At 47.3% G+C, this 16,292-nt stretch overlaps 2 protein-coding genes and 1 long non-coding RNA gene across 3 annotated transcripts; 1 reads left to right on the forward strand and 2 right to left on the reverse strand.

The window, feature by feature from the left end:
• Positions 1-1,033: 1,033 nt before the first annotated feature.
• LOC112347915 lies at positions 1,034-1,466 on the reverse strand. Its single transcript, XR_002992897.1, has 2 exons — positions 1,349-1,466; positions 1,034-1,306 (listed from the first exon to the last, which is right to left on the reverse strand). It is a non-coding gene; the product is annotated as an uncharacterized LOC112347915 (long non-coding RNA).
• Positions 1,467-7,693: 6,227 nt separating this feature from the next.
• LOC9636483 lies at positions 7,694-9,283 on the reverse strand. Its single transcript, XM_024679587.1, has 8 exons — positions 8,686-9,283; positions 8,542-8,623; positions 8,433-8,490; positions 8,278-8,375; positions 8,135-8,215; positions 8,015-8,085; positions 7,892-7,962; positions 7,694-7,841 (listed from the first exon to the last, which is right to left on the reverse strand). The coding sequence occupies exons 1-8, from the start codon at positions 9,186-9,188 to the stop codon at positions 7,756-7,758; spliced, it is 1,050 nt and encodes a 349-aa protein (XP_024535355.1). The 5' UTR covers positions 9,189-9,283; the 3' UTR covers positions 7,694-7,755.
• Positions 9,284-10,573: 1,290 nt separating this feature from the next.
• Positions 10,574-13,929, forward strand: LOC9637219. The gene is made up of 12 exons (XM_024679668.1): positions 10,574-11,486; positions 11,535-11,854; positions 11,919-12,011; positions 12,077-12,167; positions 12,226-12,322; positions 12,385-12,482; positions 12,531-12,600; positions 12,664-12,764; positions 12,815-12,931; positions 12,995-13,071; positions 13,136-13,180; positions 13,236-13,929. The coding sequence occupies exons 1-12, from the start codon at positions 11,043-11,045 to the stop codon at positions 13,810-13,812; spliced, it is 2,130 nt and encodes a 709-aa protein (XP_024535436.1). The 5' UTR covers positions 10,574-11,042; the 3' UTR covers positions 13,813-13,929.
• The last annotated feature ends 2,363 nt before the right edge of the window (positions 13,930-16,292 follow it).

Genomic DNA, 16,292 nt, shown 5'->3' on the forward strand with positions numbered 1-16,292 from the left:
CACAGGTAAATGATCCATGCCACTATTGAGGCACAACGGTTGACACTTGGAGAAAACCCTGAAGAAACAAAAAAGAAGTTCATAATTGCTGCCGATGGCGACTCCGGGAATCCGGCATATGCCACTGCTGATGTGAGAAAATATTTTTGTAGCGCTTTGCTTACAAGCACTGTGACAGATTATGCTGCGGAGACTGCCACTCACAAAGCCATTGAAGTTTCTAGGAGATTGATACAAGTAAGAACAGAAAAGCGTCAGGGTTCTAATTGAGTTCTTTCGTTTTTCAGCTCGAGAGCCAGAGGAACGTGGATTTAATCGGTGGAGCTGACACAGTCGTGGGGCTTCACGTAAGAAATGTCTTTTCTTTTTCTCATCCCTGGCGTGAGACGCTGTGTAGGGAATGACTGTGGAGAAGCCTCGCAATGAGAAAGACGCCTGTTGAGCGGTACGTCTATCGTTTTGCAACTCACACAAAAAAGGAGTTTCCACAAGCCGACAACACAAAGTTTACACAGGAGTTGTGATTCTCCTGCCGCATGCCACAGGTTCTCTAGATTTGCTTCCCTATCTCTGTCGGGCCCTCGTTTCAATCCAGGTTTCTAGATCCCGCTCTCGGACAGGCACCATTGTTACGATCATTCTACGAGGAGACTGCTGTAAAATAAGTTAGCGTGTGTGGGAGTGAACAAGACCACGTCAGCACACAGCCACGTGAGCGATCCAGACGCCGCCACGGATCGTCACGATAAACCCATACATTTAACCATGTATTAACCGTCATAATAATAACACAACACCGTTTCATAATACAACATGGTATCGGAGCAGCGAACGATCTAATGGCAAGAGGACAGTGGCAGATGAAGAATCAAAGGGGCCAGGAACCTTTGGCTCAGGAGCGCGCGAGGGCTTTGGCAGTGCTGGCGCGGGTGGAGCGGAAGATCCAGGAGCGAAAGCGCCAACAAGCTCTTTGCCCAGCCTGCCGGAAGGTGTGCCCTTGTTGCGGCCGAGTTTTTCACGATTCTTCTCCGCGCCGTCCTTTCTAAATTCTCTGTTTAATCTATTCTTAGATTAATAGATAGAATGTCTTCTGCTAACGCAGCAGGAAATTCTTGGGACTCTGGGGGCTGGGAGAAACTTCTGCAAAAGTTCACGGGACAGAATTTCTCGACTTGGAAAACAAAAGTACAGCTTATCCTTTTGGCCAAGGACTGCTGGCCTATAGTGGATGGAACGACTCAACGTCCGGCTGCTGCGGATGTAACCCAAGGGCTCGACTGGGACTCCAAGAATCGAAAAGCGCTCTCTGTCATCGGGTTAGGTCTTGGGGATGAATCCTTGATCTTACCAAAACAGCCCACCAGAACTGGACATCCCTTACACAAATCTTCGCTGCCAAAGCTGCCAATGCTAAGGTGGTGCTAACACAAAGGTTCTTCACGATGAGAATGCAACCTGATGACACTATGGCCACTTACATTGGAAAGTTTAAAGCGATGGTCACCGAGCTGAAGGACGCGGAAGCGGCAATCACCATTGATCAAGCTAAGGCATTCCTTCTGAGCTCTGTCTCCCCTGATCTCCAACCTTTCGCATCGATGCTCTCGGCTGTGCCTGGAAAGGACTTGGACTCGCTCTACTTGGACCTGATCGAGGAAGAACGCAAGCAGAACGAGCGGAGACAAAAGGCGCCCTCTCAGGCTGCTCGGGTGGAGCAGGCCTTGTTCATGGGAAAGCAATCGGGTGGGAAGATGGCCCTGTTCGAGGACAAAAGAGCCCTTCTCCCAGCCCTGGATTTGCAACAGATAAAAAACGCAAGGGCCCATGTAACTACTTGGCCACGTGGAGCGTGAATGCCGGATCAAGAAAGCCGCAGAGAAAGCTCGCACTGAAAGAAGCTCTTCTTCACGCCAACCTGACACGATGTTGATGATGACGCTCACTGCATCTTCATCCACTGTGTCCGAAGCCGAAGTGCTCTGGATGGATTCTGGAGCCTTGATGCACCTCACACCATTGAAGAGAGCTTTTCACAAGTACTGGCCACTGGAGCAGGAGAAGCAAGTCTTTGTAGGAGACAAATGCCCCTTAACAGTGGAAGGACAAGGAAGGACAAGGAACGGTCATCATAAAGTTGGAGAGTGGAGCTGAGAAGCTCGTGAACTAGGTCTACTACGTAGGACAGACAGTGTTCTCAGTTGGTGTAGTAGCAGATCAAGGCTTCTCAACACTCTTCAACGCAGACGGATGCACATCTTTGACGAGACTGGCCATCCAGTAGCTTTTGGTAGACGAGCTGAGACTCTCTACAAGCTCAATGTTCAGTTGATCCTCTCAACTCACGAGCAGGGGCATTTGTTTGCAATTTGCCCCAGCTCTTGGACTGCCAACTCTCTCCAGCTCTAGCACGCTTGGCTAGGGCATGCCAATTCTCACGACATCCAGCTACTTGTTAGCCACAAGCTTGCTGATGACTTTACCCTCACCGGTGCCAGCCAACTAGGAGTACGTGAAACGTGCCAACTGGGGAAGCAGCCAAGACTACCCTTTCCACGCAGAAGTCCAGAAGATGGCGCCTCAGGATTTCTTCAGCTGGTACACACGGATGTGTGCCATGTGCCAGAAGCAACTCTCAGTCACAAGCGGTACTTCGTTTCGTTCATTGACGACTACTCACGCTATGCGGTGGCTGTTCCCATGGCACACAAGGGAGAGGTCTACCATCACTTCCAGGTCTACAAAAGCTGGGCAGAAAATGCCACTGGCTGTACCATCCAGACACTACGCTCAGATGGCGGCGGTGAGTATAGGAGCAATGAGTTTCTGGCATTTCTTGCTCAGGCTGGAATCCACCACGAGTACACCGCAGCCCACACCTCGCAGCAGAATGGGGTCAGGAGACACCGCATCGCTCATGGCGTCTTGCAGCATGCTCTAGGCGCTGCTACCTGGTGACCATGAACCAGTAAGTGTGGATCCATCCTCTAGTGGGTGTTGATCTTTTCGGGATGAGTGACCGGCTACAGATCTCTGACCAAAGTTTCTCCAGCTTGAAGGAGGAGCAGGTTTGGTGTCGGACATCGAGGAGGACAGGCAGCTTCTATGGATTCACCGAGCGCCTGAACAGGACACTTATGGACTGTGTACGCTGCCTCGCTGGCATGCCCAAGGTGTTTTGGGGAGAGGCACTCAACACCTCCTGCCAGATCGCCTCCTTCGGGCGCTCCTTCAGCAACTCCTCCTGGCTCTGCATCGGCTACTAATCTCAGCTGCAGAATTGGATCTCGAGCTCCATCAACTTGACGTTTGTACTGCGTTCCTTAATGGCGACATCGATGAAGAGGTGTATGTGGCTCAGCCTCCTGGTTTTATCCAGCCTGGAGAAGAACACCTCGTTTGCAAGCTTAACAAAGCTCTCTACGGACTCAAGCAGTCGCCACGCCAATGGTACACGAAAATAGATTCTTTTCTAATTTCCCTTGGTTTCGTGCGCAGTGCTGCTGATTGTAACCTCTACATATATTTTGACGCTGGGCTATTTGTTCCTTGCGCTATATGTGGACGATGCTATTCTCGTGGCAAATCAGCTACGTTTGATCCACAAATTTAAAACGTACCTTGGCGCTAAATTTGCCATGAAAGACCTCGGTGAGTTGCATTTCTGCCTCGGTATCCAGGTGACGCGCAACAGGGAACGAGGCACTCTGGAGCTAAGCCAGGCAAAATATGTTTCCGACGTGCTCCAGAGGTATGGCCTTGCTCGTGTTAATCCGGTTGCTACTCCCATGGAAACAGGCACGAAATTATCTGCTGAGAGTGGAGAGTACTTTGATCAATCTCCCGAGGAGGAGAAAGCATCTAGAGCAGTCTATCGCTCTATGGTCGGCAGCCTGATCTACCTGGTAATCTCCACTCGGCCTGACCTTGCATATGCTGTGGGAACAGTGGCGAAGTACCTGGACCGTCCCTCCACAGCACACTGGCAGGCTTTGAAACGTATTATGAGGTACGTGGCAGGGACTAACCAGCTAACTTTAAAGTACTCCAGAGGCCAAAGCGGCAACAAGCTGGCTGGTTACTCTGATGCTGATTGGGCCGGGGATCCAGACAACAGGAAGTCAACCACAGGCTACGTTTTCCTGCTAAATGGAAATGTCGCAAGCTGGTGCAGCAAACGACAGGCTATTACAGCGATGTCGAGTACCGAGGCTGAGTACATAGCTGCAGCAGCTGCAACCAAGGAAGCAGCGTGGCTGAAGGGACTTCTCCAGGATCTACAAATCAACACGGGCGTGGTCAAGCTATTGTGTGACAACCAGTCTGCAATAGCTTTGACCAAGAACTCCAGGTTCCACTCTCGTACTAAACACATTGACCTGCGCTTCCATTTTATACGAGAGCAGATCCAGAGAGGAATGATCGAGCTGGAGTTCTGCCCGACAAACTCCATGCTAGCGGACGTGCTAACAAAACCACTTCCTCGTGTTAAACATGAAGTCTTCACGAAGGCTCCTGGGCTGACTTTAGACGTTGGCCTTGAGGAGTGTGGGAGTGAACAAGACCACGTCAGCACACAGCCACGTGAGCGATCCAGACGCCGCCACGGATCGTCACGATAAACCCATACATTTAACCATGTATCAACCGTCATAATAATAACACAACACCGTTTCATAATACAACAGCGTGCTCTCGAGCTCTCAAGTTTTCCCCTCTTCTTACTGAAGGTGGAGTTTGGTAGTCACTACCATCACAGCATACATTGCGAAAGCTGGCTCTTATGGCATCCAGGTTCCTTATCCTTTTCGTAATTCATTCAATGCCTTGCAGGACGTGGGTGCCTCACTCGTCAAGTCCGTCAATGGATGCTTCTACAACGTCGTTGGCTTCCCAATCCACTGGTGAGTAGTCTCCACGCCTCCTCCCCTTGCGTAGATGTCTCATGAGCAAAATAAACTACCTAATAAAATATTATATATTATACTTAGTTAATACAATATTTTTTAATTTTTTTTGTAGCTGATATTTTCCTCTTTCTCTTCAAAATATTTTAGTGTAGTGTTATATCCAGAACTGGAGTGCCAGAGTGTCCCATAGACCCCTAAAACTTCCGTCCATTAGTAACGCGAGAGACAAAGTTGCTATCACCCTTAATTGCAGAATTTGTGTAATAGAGATTGTTGAACAAGCTGCTTGAGGGGGAAACTCTCCCATTTCGCAATTCAAAGTTCCACCAGTTGGAATATAAGTTGTAGTCAAATGGGACACTCCACATGATTGCCGCAGTTCAATTTTGGGCTGAAAGATAATATGTGATAACCCCAGCAGTGCCTCTTGCCACAGGACCAATTGTCTTGTGAGCTCCAAAGCCGAGTGTGAATTTATTAGCGAAGTAAGAGGTTTCAGAAACGAACACCAAATTATATCATCAACTCAAATGGCCTTTGATGAAGACAATGCAATTGCTAAAAGGCATCATTACAATCGTCAGTATGTCCAAATGCACATTTGAAGGCGTCCAGGAGAACACTTCAATCCCCACAAGTGGTTGCACTCAAACCATTGTACCACTATAGTGTTATCCCTTGGAAACATGTGGGAAACTCAGGCAACTGTTGAGCATCATCCCAAGAATGATATGTGACAATCACTATAAAGTGATCCAATTAATGGTATACATTATCCCCAGAATTCCCACGAAAGAACTCCGACCGAATACAAGGATTGGCATCAAGAGCAGGAGAAGTTAAACCATATCCCGTAAATGCCACTATCAACTAAATTTAGTTGTTTAATTGTTAGCACATAGCATCAAGTAATTGTACCAATTGCTGCTCCAAAATCAAAGAAGGAGATTATTGATCCGCCATGAAGATGAATGAAATAGAAAGAGTAAAAGGAGAGAAATGACAAAAAGCTAGAAAGAAAGGGAGATCTAGATAATGTAAAAAGCTAGATCGAAACCAAACTCTTGAAAAAAAAGAATAAAAGAAAGGAAATGGAAAAAACTAAATCTAAACAATGCAAAAGTTAAATTCCAAATCCAAACACTCTTTAGGGACAATCAAAAGGTGCCCCTCACCTCCAATAATGTGAGTGTTTAAAATAAAGAAAGGGAATACAGAAAATGTGCATATTAATTAGCCTAAAAGCCTTTAGGATCAAATGGTCTAGATTGAATAGCTACCAAAATCCCATTGTGTTAATATTAGTATACGGCATTGTAGCTGTACATTTGGACCTCACAATATTATATTTTTAAAAGGATGTTTAAAATAAGATAAAAGCTTCTCTTTACATTAATAATAGAAACCTTAAAAACTTATGAACATGGACAAATGGTTTTAGTTATCACTCTACTTGGTAATGCAACATTTAGTACAAATGGAACAACAATACATTCAATATTTTCATTTTGATCAGAAGGAGAGAGAGAGAGAGAGAATTTTAGCAAATGAAATATTAGATAATATATACAAAACAAATTTAATGTTTAATAATAGTTGATACAAGATATAATTAAAAGATGTGGGATTTTTATTTGAGATGGTAATATAAGGGGAAAAATTAATACCTATTTAAAATAGTCTAGAACTTTTAGAACTGCTTTAATAAGAACCATCTCGACTACTTAGCAAAACACACAATTTTTTACAATCAAGAAGAAGAGAATTGTCAAAAGTTTTAGGCTTTTTCTTTTTAATTTTTTTTATATTTTCTAGTTTGCAAGTTAATCTTTAAAAAAGAAAGCTTACCCTTTTCAATAACAAAACATCTCTTCTTTTTTCTAGTTGAAAGAGAAAGTTAAAATTCAAATTTATGACTTAAACACCATAACACTTGCATAATGGCCAACAAAAGAGGTTGTTAAGAGTCTAGTCAAGTAATTTGCATTTTTTACTCTGAGCAATTGTGTCCACTTTCACACTCAACTTACTAGTTATTCATTCTAGTGTTATTAATATAATGAGCCATTGAGCAAGAGCAATACCATGATAATTAAATTTTAGCTTGGTGAGTTTATTTATGAGCCTGGATGAAATTTTTACACCATTGTATCACCAAGCTCTCAATTTTCACTATGATATAAATGATACACACTAAAGATAAGGAGGAAAATCTTTTAGCACAGTATTTTACTTAAAATCTTATGGCATTCAGTTGGCTATTGCTCTTAACAATCTCAAAAATCAAGTTTTTATTTATACAGGTTAGTAAAATAAATTGCAACCATTAAAAATTGAAACCTTGGAATCTAAACCGTTGAAACAACAAAAAAAAGAGAATATACCAACTAAAATAGATTTAAAATTCAATAGTCACTTGCAAATAAACTTCCATAGTTATGAGCTTGCTCACTCCCCAAGAATCCTCACTTCCTTAAATCAAACTTAAATTTCCAATTATTTGATAATCACAGTCACATTCACATTACCCAAAGCTTATTGACCTCCCAGAATGAAAAAAAACTCTTTAGAACAAACATAGTCTAATTAAAAATCTTATTGTTGATTCTGTGTTACTTACTCTTTAACAATGCTCCTTTCAAGTTGCCATAAACATGCAACTCGATCTTTGAAACATGTGGTAAACAGTTAGATTAGATTATCAAACCTAGTTACTTTTCTTAAGATATTCCCATGTATCTTTGTCTTGAGTAAGAACTCATTGTGATTTTTGTGCGAACTCTAAGTTTCATATGCCAAGCATACTTCCATTCCTTAATTAATTAAAAGGAATTTGACAGTTCACAGATCAACTTATTTCAACAGTTTGTGCACTAATCTCAACGGAGTGGAAGTCCCCTGCCACTGGGTCTTGGTGCCAGTTGTTTGTGTCATCTGTTTAAAAAACCAAACCGTTTAAAACTGGTCGCAAATTGAAGTGTCACCTTCAATCTTCTGTAGAGACCGATACTGAAGTCGTACGCTTTCATTGTTATCGAGAGTTTTCACAAGATACCTGCAAGGCACAGACACCTCTATTCACATGCCTAAGCAAAAGAGACACTAACCATCCATTTAAGCACTGTGTCGTAATAATCGCTTGCTTGCCAACAAACCTCTCTGGGGTTCTCTTATTTCCCTGAAAAACACGGAGTGATATACTACGGAAAACAAAACAAGTACCAAACCTTGATCAAGACTTTGTCACTAACAACATAAGGAAACTGGACGCCCTTCGGACGTCCGGCATCCACGGATTGATCGCCATCCTGTAGAAGAAGCGTCAAATGCCAGCTACAAACTCCATAAAAAAGCCTTACAGGATCTTTACCGGATCTCTTCTCCGCTTCGCTGCTGTTCCTTTGGGCACGACCCCAGACTTCGGAAAACCTCTGTCATGCCTGAAAGCCAGCACAGCCGCTCGCAATGCTGCACACAGAAAAACCTTGAAAGAAAATCACGAGAGAGTTGTTTTGCATCTTATACCCAAGTTTATGGATCCATCTGCAATACGAGTAGGCACTTGGCAAATCTGGCACAAGCTCTGCGAAGGGAAAGAACTAACTCAAGCCTGAAAATAGATAAGCCTACTCACAGTTTCTTGTATCTTTTGAATACCCCCGGATCCAAACGTGTGACCGCAGGGAAATATAACGGCATCGTCCATTAGCTCGCCCCTGGAGGATCACTAGAAGGTATGACACCAAGAAAGAAAAATCAAACACCATACAAAACTTACGAGAATGGATCCGAAAGTATTTGCTTGAGCGATTGCTCGGCGGTTTGCAGGATCTCGTTCTGGTGGTGTCCTCGAATGCAGCTCCCACCGGTGAGCAGCGACGTGTAGTAATTGTTTAGAGCGTCACCTCCATCTTTGGTGGAGGCACCATTGTTGCTGATCCCAGCCGCATTGGCGGCCGGCGTGGACTGGCTAACACTAGCGCTACCGTGAGAGAAAGAATTCAAAAAGAGGAAAGAATTGGCACCGGCAGCGGCAGCCGACCCCGCCGTGCCCGATATTTCTTTCGATCTCTCCATTTTCTGCGAGCTAATGGCGGCTAACCTTGCCTGGAGCTGGGGCATGCGCCGGTGATTGCTGCTACCGGTGGCGGCGGATTCGTAAGCTGCGGCGGCCGCGGCAACGGCGGCGCCACGCCTGGGGTGCTGATCGACCAGCTCCTCCTCCTCCTCCTCATAATCATCGGATCCATCAGACGCCCCGCCGCTCTCGCCTACGCTCATGCTTCCCTCTTGCGCTCGCAAACCCTAAGTTTACATCTCTCCACACGCATGGGGCGCCTCGCCATTCCGCTTTCATGCCGCATCTGGATATTCCATTCCGGAAGAGCCACTTTAATACCCCTTTTCTCCCGTTTTCCAGACCTTGTTGGTCAAACATGGATCATAGTATATGCTAGGATATTCATATTTGCTTAATTTTCATTTAAACATGTTTATAATTTTAGTTTAAACCAACTAAGTTACTTTCTTTTTCTGTCTAGCCCTAAAAGTTTTCCGGGTTTAAATACTTTCAAACCCTAAAACTCCTGGCAAGATTTGCAAGGGCCTTGCATTTGTCCACACAAGACCAGCTGTGACCGCCCTGGAACGGCATTTAAGACTGTCTTCTCATCATCTGCGCTTTGGTGTGCTTGGCTTGGCTTCCTCGCTTGAATGAAAACAAGAAAACCAACCCCAGAAGAGGCGACTTCAAAGAATAGGGAGTGGGAGTTCGGCCATTAAACGCACATCTCTTTCCTCCATCCCTTCGCGCGGTCTCTTTCCTCAATTTGATCCATCCCTCTCTCAAAATCAGTGATTTCTACTTGCTTTTCTTTTTGTTCTTCGTAGTTTCTTGGCTGGCGGATTCCATGGAAGTGCCCACCAGATGGACGGCCCAGATGTCCAGAATCCAATTGACTTTGTTTTGTTTCTTGTTCGATAGTGTTTGACGGATAGTATCACGTGAGACCGTCGGAGACAAACGAGAGAGATTCATGACCTTCAGATAAGCATCAATCGAATTATATAGATATCTCTCTCTCTCTCGCTTTACTTTTTTCTTTCTGGAAAGAACAGTGTTGTCAACGCGTTTAGCTTTTTTCTTTGGAGGCTTGCGTGAGCAAAGTCTTGCCTTGCGGAATGGGGCGATTTGATTGATTGTGATTTTGGAGTGGTGATCCACTAGAAAGATCCTAAGAGCAGCACACACACTTCTCGCTCGTCTCTTCGACTACTTAAAAGTTGACCGTGGAAGAGAAGAATCTGCGAAGCCACACTAAAACGCACAGTGCCAGTGGCCTCCATCATTCTGGGAGGATTCCCTGGAGATTAGTCATAATCCTCGTCATTGCTTTGACAGCCATTTGGATCCAAAGCTTGGATTCTAAGATTATTGTGGATGCTCTCCCCCAAAGTTTATAAGCAAGTGCTTCTATGCAACCTTCCCACTCACAAGCTATAGTGAAAAAGCGAATAATTCAAAGAGACCACCAATGAATCATGGTCTCCCTGCCGGCCATTCCCGGCCGGAAGGGCGCCGTAAAAATTCCGGACCAGAATGCTGGTGAGAAAACTACGTGGGGGTAAATTTCCCAGTAAAGCTCCCAAAGGAGAATAAAAATTAAGTAAAGGGAAATTTTACAGCGCTCTTCATTGTAGTGAACGAGGAAGAGAAGAGAGCGAGGGACGAGAGGCTAGGTCAAGGCGCGATAGCGAGTGCTTGCGCGAGCAAGGAGAGCGCGCGCGAGGCAGCAGGGGCAAGGAAGCGGCGGGGCTATGGCTGGCCGCTAGCGGCGCCACGAGGAACGAGTAAGCATTTCCATGGATCTAGTGCCCCGGGGGCGGCGCCCGTCGTCTTCGCGCCATCGGCATCGGCATCCACATTCCAGGGCGGAATTCCATGCTCCAGATCCCGCTTGGGTCCGCCGGCATTGGGCTTCGATCGCAGCGCTGCCCGCGGCAAGCAATCGGGCGTGACGATGTAGAACAGGGTTAGAACTCCGGGTTATTCGTGATCACTCTTCCTCTTCCTTTCTTTTCCTCCTCCCTTCTCGAAGATGCTACATAGTGGTGGTTCTTGGGCATCCTCTCAACATGTTGCTTCGATCTAGAAGGCCGGCCGTGTGGATCGACTGCTACCAGCTTCTTTGGCATTGGCAGGAGATTGTAAACTCTTGGAGGCGCTGCTACTACTATGCGATTCTGCTAATAAGCATGGGAGCTCTTTGCTCGAAGGGGATAGGAATATCATCGAGGCGGCGCTCCTCGTCGCTGGCCAGGGATCTCAATGCCCGCCAGCGCTCGCGAGAACAGGTGGTTTCTTACGTTGCCGACTCCGGGGAGCTCCGGATGGAGAGCAGCGACCTGGAAGAGGCTGACTCCTTGGAGAAGATGAAGCTGGGCTATAAGTTGGCGCAGGAACGGACGCTGGAGAGCACGAATTCTTTCGAGAGGATGAAGCTGTCGAGAGTGCTGTCCAGCAAAGCGAAGTCTGCCCGAACGAAGACGACGACGGTGGCCAAGAAGGGAGCTGCAAAGGTACGTTTTGTCTCGAATTGTTGCTTCTCTAAGAGAACATAAATCCAGGTGTCTGAAGTGGGACTGCTTTTGGGAAGAGCTGGAACTGCAAGCCTGGGAAAAGCCGTGGAGGCGCTTGACACTGTAGGGAGTAGCCTAACGACGATAGGCAGTGGTTTTGGAGGTGGTGTTGCTCCAAAGGGCAGCAAGATTGGAATTCTAGCGTTTGAAGTTGCCAACACCATCGTTCGAGGCTTCAGCTTGATGCACTCTTTGTCCGACGAAGACGTGAAAGTCCTCAAGGAAGAGATACTGCCTTCGGAAGGCGTGCAAAGGCTGATCTCCAGGGACATGGACGAGTTGTGGAGGATTGCAGCAGCGGATAAAAGGTACAAAAGAACCTCTATATTCTCTTGCTTTGCTAAAGTTTTGAGAAGCTTTCGTTGTTTGCAGGAACGATTTGAAGGTGTTTACGAGAGAGGTGGTACGTTTCGGTAACCACTGCCGTGATCCTAGATGGCATCAGCTTTGCCGAATTTTTGACAAGTATGTGTGTGAGTGCACAGAACGTTCCAAGTTTACGTTTTTTTTTTTTCCTCCTCTTTCTTAAGGCTGGGATCAGAAGTAACTATACCCCGCCAATCGAAAGAGATTGCAGAAGCTGAGATGGAACATCTCATGATTATGGCACAACAAACAGCCGTGAGTGGTCTCCGCCTTTTCCTTTGTTTTCAGTTCCTTACACGAAAGCTTCTCTCAGGAACTTTATCACGAGTTGCATGCTCTAGACAGGTTTCATAATGATCTCAAGCGCAAGCTGCAGCAAGAGGAAGAGATGTACAGCAATTCTCAAAGAGGTACCACGCCATTCTTTTGTGTTAAAAAGAAGCTCCATTCAAGCCCGTGTGTTTCTTATCAGGAGAGAGCATTGCCATGCTCAAAGGCGATTTAAAAGCCCAGCAGAAACACGTAAAAAGTCTAAAGAAGAGATCTTTATGGTCAAAGATTCTCGAGGAGGTACGTAAGCTCTTGTGTCAAGTCTAAAGTGCTTACAAAATCGTCCAGGTAATGGAGAAGCTCGTGGACGTTGTTTATTTTCTACACCAACGGATTCATGACGTGTTTGGACCGGCTGGTTAGTTTTTCGCACTTTCTTTCGAAGAAACACGACTTTGTTGCCCTTTTTTTTATTTGACAGACGAAGATGCAAAGGTTTACGTCAAGGAAGGAATATGTAGGCTTGGTCCTTCGGGCTTGGCACTACACTATGCCAACATCATCAATCAGATTGACAATCTGGTACGAGCAGATCCAAGATTTTTATTCTTAGCATTTTTTATTATGTGTAGGTGTCTCGTCCGAATTCTGTTCCTCCCAACACAAGGGACACATTGTACCAGGGATTGCCACCGAGCATTAAGGCAGCATTAAGGAGTAGACTCCAAATGCCTCGGAAAAACGAAGAGGTGCCTTTTTTTTTTCTCGTACTTTTCTTCACTCATGCTCCTCATCTGTGCTGTGATTTACAGATGACTATTCCGCAAATAAAAGCTGAGATGGAAAAGATTTTGGACTGGCTGGCACCTGTGGCTCTGAACACCACAAGGTTAATTCATATGGTCAAGCTCGTGTGAACGCTAACCAGCCTCCTCTTTTTTATCAATCTCTAGAGCTCATCACGGATTTGGATGGGTTGGCGAATGGGCAAATTCTGGGTGAGTATTTCGTTGTTAGTTTCTTCTTCGTTTCTCAACTGTTCTTCATCTTCAGGTCCGTTCTAGATCGAAGACTCCCAGGACACACAGAACTGATACGCCTCCAAACACTCCACCACGCCGAGCAATCGACGGCGGAGTTCTACATCCTGGAGCTCATTGTGTGGCTCAACGTCCTGGTGAGCTGCGCAAGGAACAGCATCAACGGACACAGGTCGCCTTTCAAGTCGCCAAACAGGTCCCCGGCGACGAAGAAATCTGACGAGGAGGCTTCCAAAGCAGCAGAAGAAGCTAACGCAATAGAATCAGCATCGAGAAAGTGTGGCCTCTCGCAGGAAGACCAGGAGATGCTCAAGGACGTTGTCCAAGCCAAGCGGCGAACGCCAGGAATCAGCAAGAGCCAAGAGTTCGACGCGACGAGCAGCAAGCCCAAGCTCTCCAAGAGGCTGAGCTTGAGCAACCGGCTAAGCAAGAGCAACAGCCACTCGCCTAGCGCGGCTCCCACGGCACAGTCGAGCTCTCCCAGGTACGCCAAGCGCCACCACCAGAGCGCCGCTCCTCCGCCGCTCGACCTCGACATCGATCGGATCAACGAGATCGACACTAGCAGCAGCAAGAGGAGTGGGAGCTGAAAAACTCTGGACAAAGCTCTACTGGAAAGTTTGGCGCAAGAGCAAAGTTTCCAACCGGGTTTATATGTGTTGTGTTTGCTAGAAACTAAATGAAAGAACCCTAGCTCTCGAGAAGAATGTGGCGCGTCCGCGAGGTCCAAAAAACGTTTCCCAGTGACAATGCTCAAAGGTATTTGCTCGCTATCAATCCCACATTCTTGCCAGACTTTCTTTCCATGGCAGCTCGCCTGCAATGGACGCATCCATCTGGGCGAATCTCTCGCTCGATTTCCAGCTCAAGCTTCTCGATCACTTGCCTCTCCGGGCTCTCTTTCGCGCCAAGATCGTCTCCAAATCCTGGCGCCAGGCCGTGCTCTCACTCTGGGAGACAAAGTTTTACTACGTCCACGGCAACAAGATCGCCAGCCCCGGGGAGAAGTGCTGGAGCCCTCTTCCGCTGGATTACCTTCCAAACTACCTGGAAGAGCTCCCCCGGGCCGATGTGTGGCCGGCAGCATCGATGGGCTTGCTCCTGGTGGAAACCAGGCAAGCGCTGATCGTCACCAATCCCCTCACTCGCCGCTGGACTCGACTTCCACGCCTGCTCTGTGACCCGGGCTCGTACACTTGTATCATCAGCTTTCAGGCGTTCCCAGGCTCGAGCTTCCGGGTGGTCTGTGCCGCGTCCGAGTGCCTTCACGTCTACACCACCTTGCAGCTCCTCGTGTACCATCATCGCTGTGGTGCGGCGGTAGCAGCGCCCTGGGAGGGGCGGGAAGTGGACATTGGAGATGGCCAGGTGCTCGCATCCAATCCAGAGCTTGGGCTATGCAGCGATGGAAGCAACGTTTTCTTCGTCACCTGGACGAGGTTGGCATCCGCCACGGAGGAGTTCTCGCTCAAGTCTGTCAACTTCGTTGGTCGTGGCTCAGCGGCGAGGACTGTGGCGAGATGGAAGACCCTGCCCCCGGGATTCATTGTCCTTGACAAGTTCGTCTACCTCCCAGTTGTCTGTGGTGGACGAATCCTCCTCCCGTGCATGCAAACGGGCAGCGGTGGCGATGGAGTGATGGTAACCCCGGCTTTGCTGCTCCTGGACGAGAGACTGGAGCAGTGGCAGCCCTTTGTGGCAATGCCGCTGGATGATCTGGGGCTGGTTCCTCGGGAGCTCGTTCCAAGGATGACGTCGGTGTGGTGTATTCGCGCGCGAGCCTGCGAGGAGGAGGTGGTCCTCAGTCTTCTCGGGCTTGATTTCCAGTGCGTCTACAGGATCTCGAGCCGGACATGGTCGCCACTGCCGCTGGAGGGGGGGAGCGTCTGCATTGGCACTATACCCTTCAAGTTCTCGTTGCTCGGCACAGTCCCAGGTTTTGTGCGCTCCGTTTCATTTCTTCTCGTCAGGAACCATTTTGTTTTTCTTTGCAGGTGTCTCGCTGAGGCTAAGATTTGCTGCTCACTAGCAAACTACGATATACTAGCATTGTAGAGATGTTCAGCTCCTTCACGTAAGTTTCATTTCCTGAAACGGAAACAGTGAGACTCTTTTGGTCGATAGATGGATGATACACGGTTTCCAAAGCTTTATCTTTTCCACCCTTTGAACACAGTCTTTTATTCATTGCTCTTCGTGCATATATGACTGCTCATCTGTTTTTCATGAACCGGACTCTCTTACAAATGCTGTGTGACGATAATTGCAAGCCATGCAGTCTGTACAGCCTTTTTCACTTATATAAGTGGGATGGAACCAGGCGAAGCTAGACATCCTGTGGAGCTCATCTCTTGGAGCTCCAGCAGTCATAGCCACGGAAAGTAACCCCCTGGGTGGTGGACCAAGCTGAGATCTGGAACCTCGATGGCTGTCACCTGGTGAGATCCATCCATTTCCTTGATAGAGACAATAAACCATCTGCGCCTTTTCTTGCACTCGCTCGCTCTCCTTGTCGTTGTAAACATCCTTGCCAAACTTCTCATCGCAGCATGGAGACAAGTGCTTGTAGCCAGCAGCAGCTATCCTGTGAAGAAGGTAAGTGGCAGCCGAGAAGCAGTAAATCAGGATCAATGGATATGGCGATTGGTAAGCCTCAAGGTTCAAATGAGAATGTTTTGATTCTCGCTTCTATCCAGTTCTTGTCCGAAACCAGCCTCCTCTTTCTGTAGAGCTCATCACGGAATTGATACGCCTCCACGCCGAGCAATCGACCACGGAGTTCTACAACCTGGAGCTCATTGTGTGGCTCAACGTCCTAGCGCAAGAAACAGCATCAACGGACAGACGAAGAAATCTGATGAGAAGGCTTCCAAAGCAGCAGCAGCAGCAACTAACGCAGTAGAATCAGCATCGACCAAGCCAAGCGGAGGACGTCAGGAATCAGCAAGAGCCAAGAGTTTGACGCGACGAAGCTCTCCCCGGCTAAGCAAGAGCAATAGCGCGGCTCCAAGGCACAGTCGAGCTCTCCCAGAAACGCCAAGCCTCGCCACTTGAGCGCCGCTCCTCCACT

Source organism: Selaginella moellendorffii, unplaced genomic scaffold, assembly GCF_000143415.4.
Source record: "Selaginella moellendorffii unplaced genomic scaffold, v1.0 SELMOscaffold_25, whole genome shotgun sequence".
Lineage (NCBI taxonomy): Eukaryota > Viridiplantae > Streptophyta > Lycopodiopsida > Selaginellales > Selaginellaceae > Selaginella > Selaginella moellendorffii.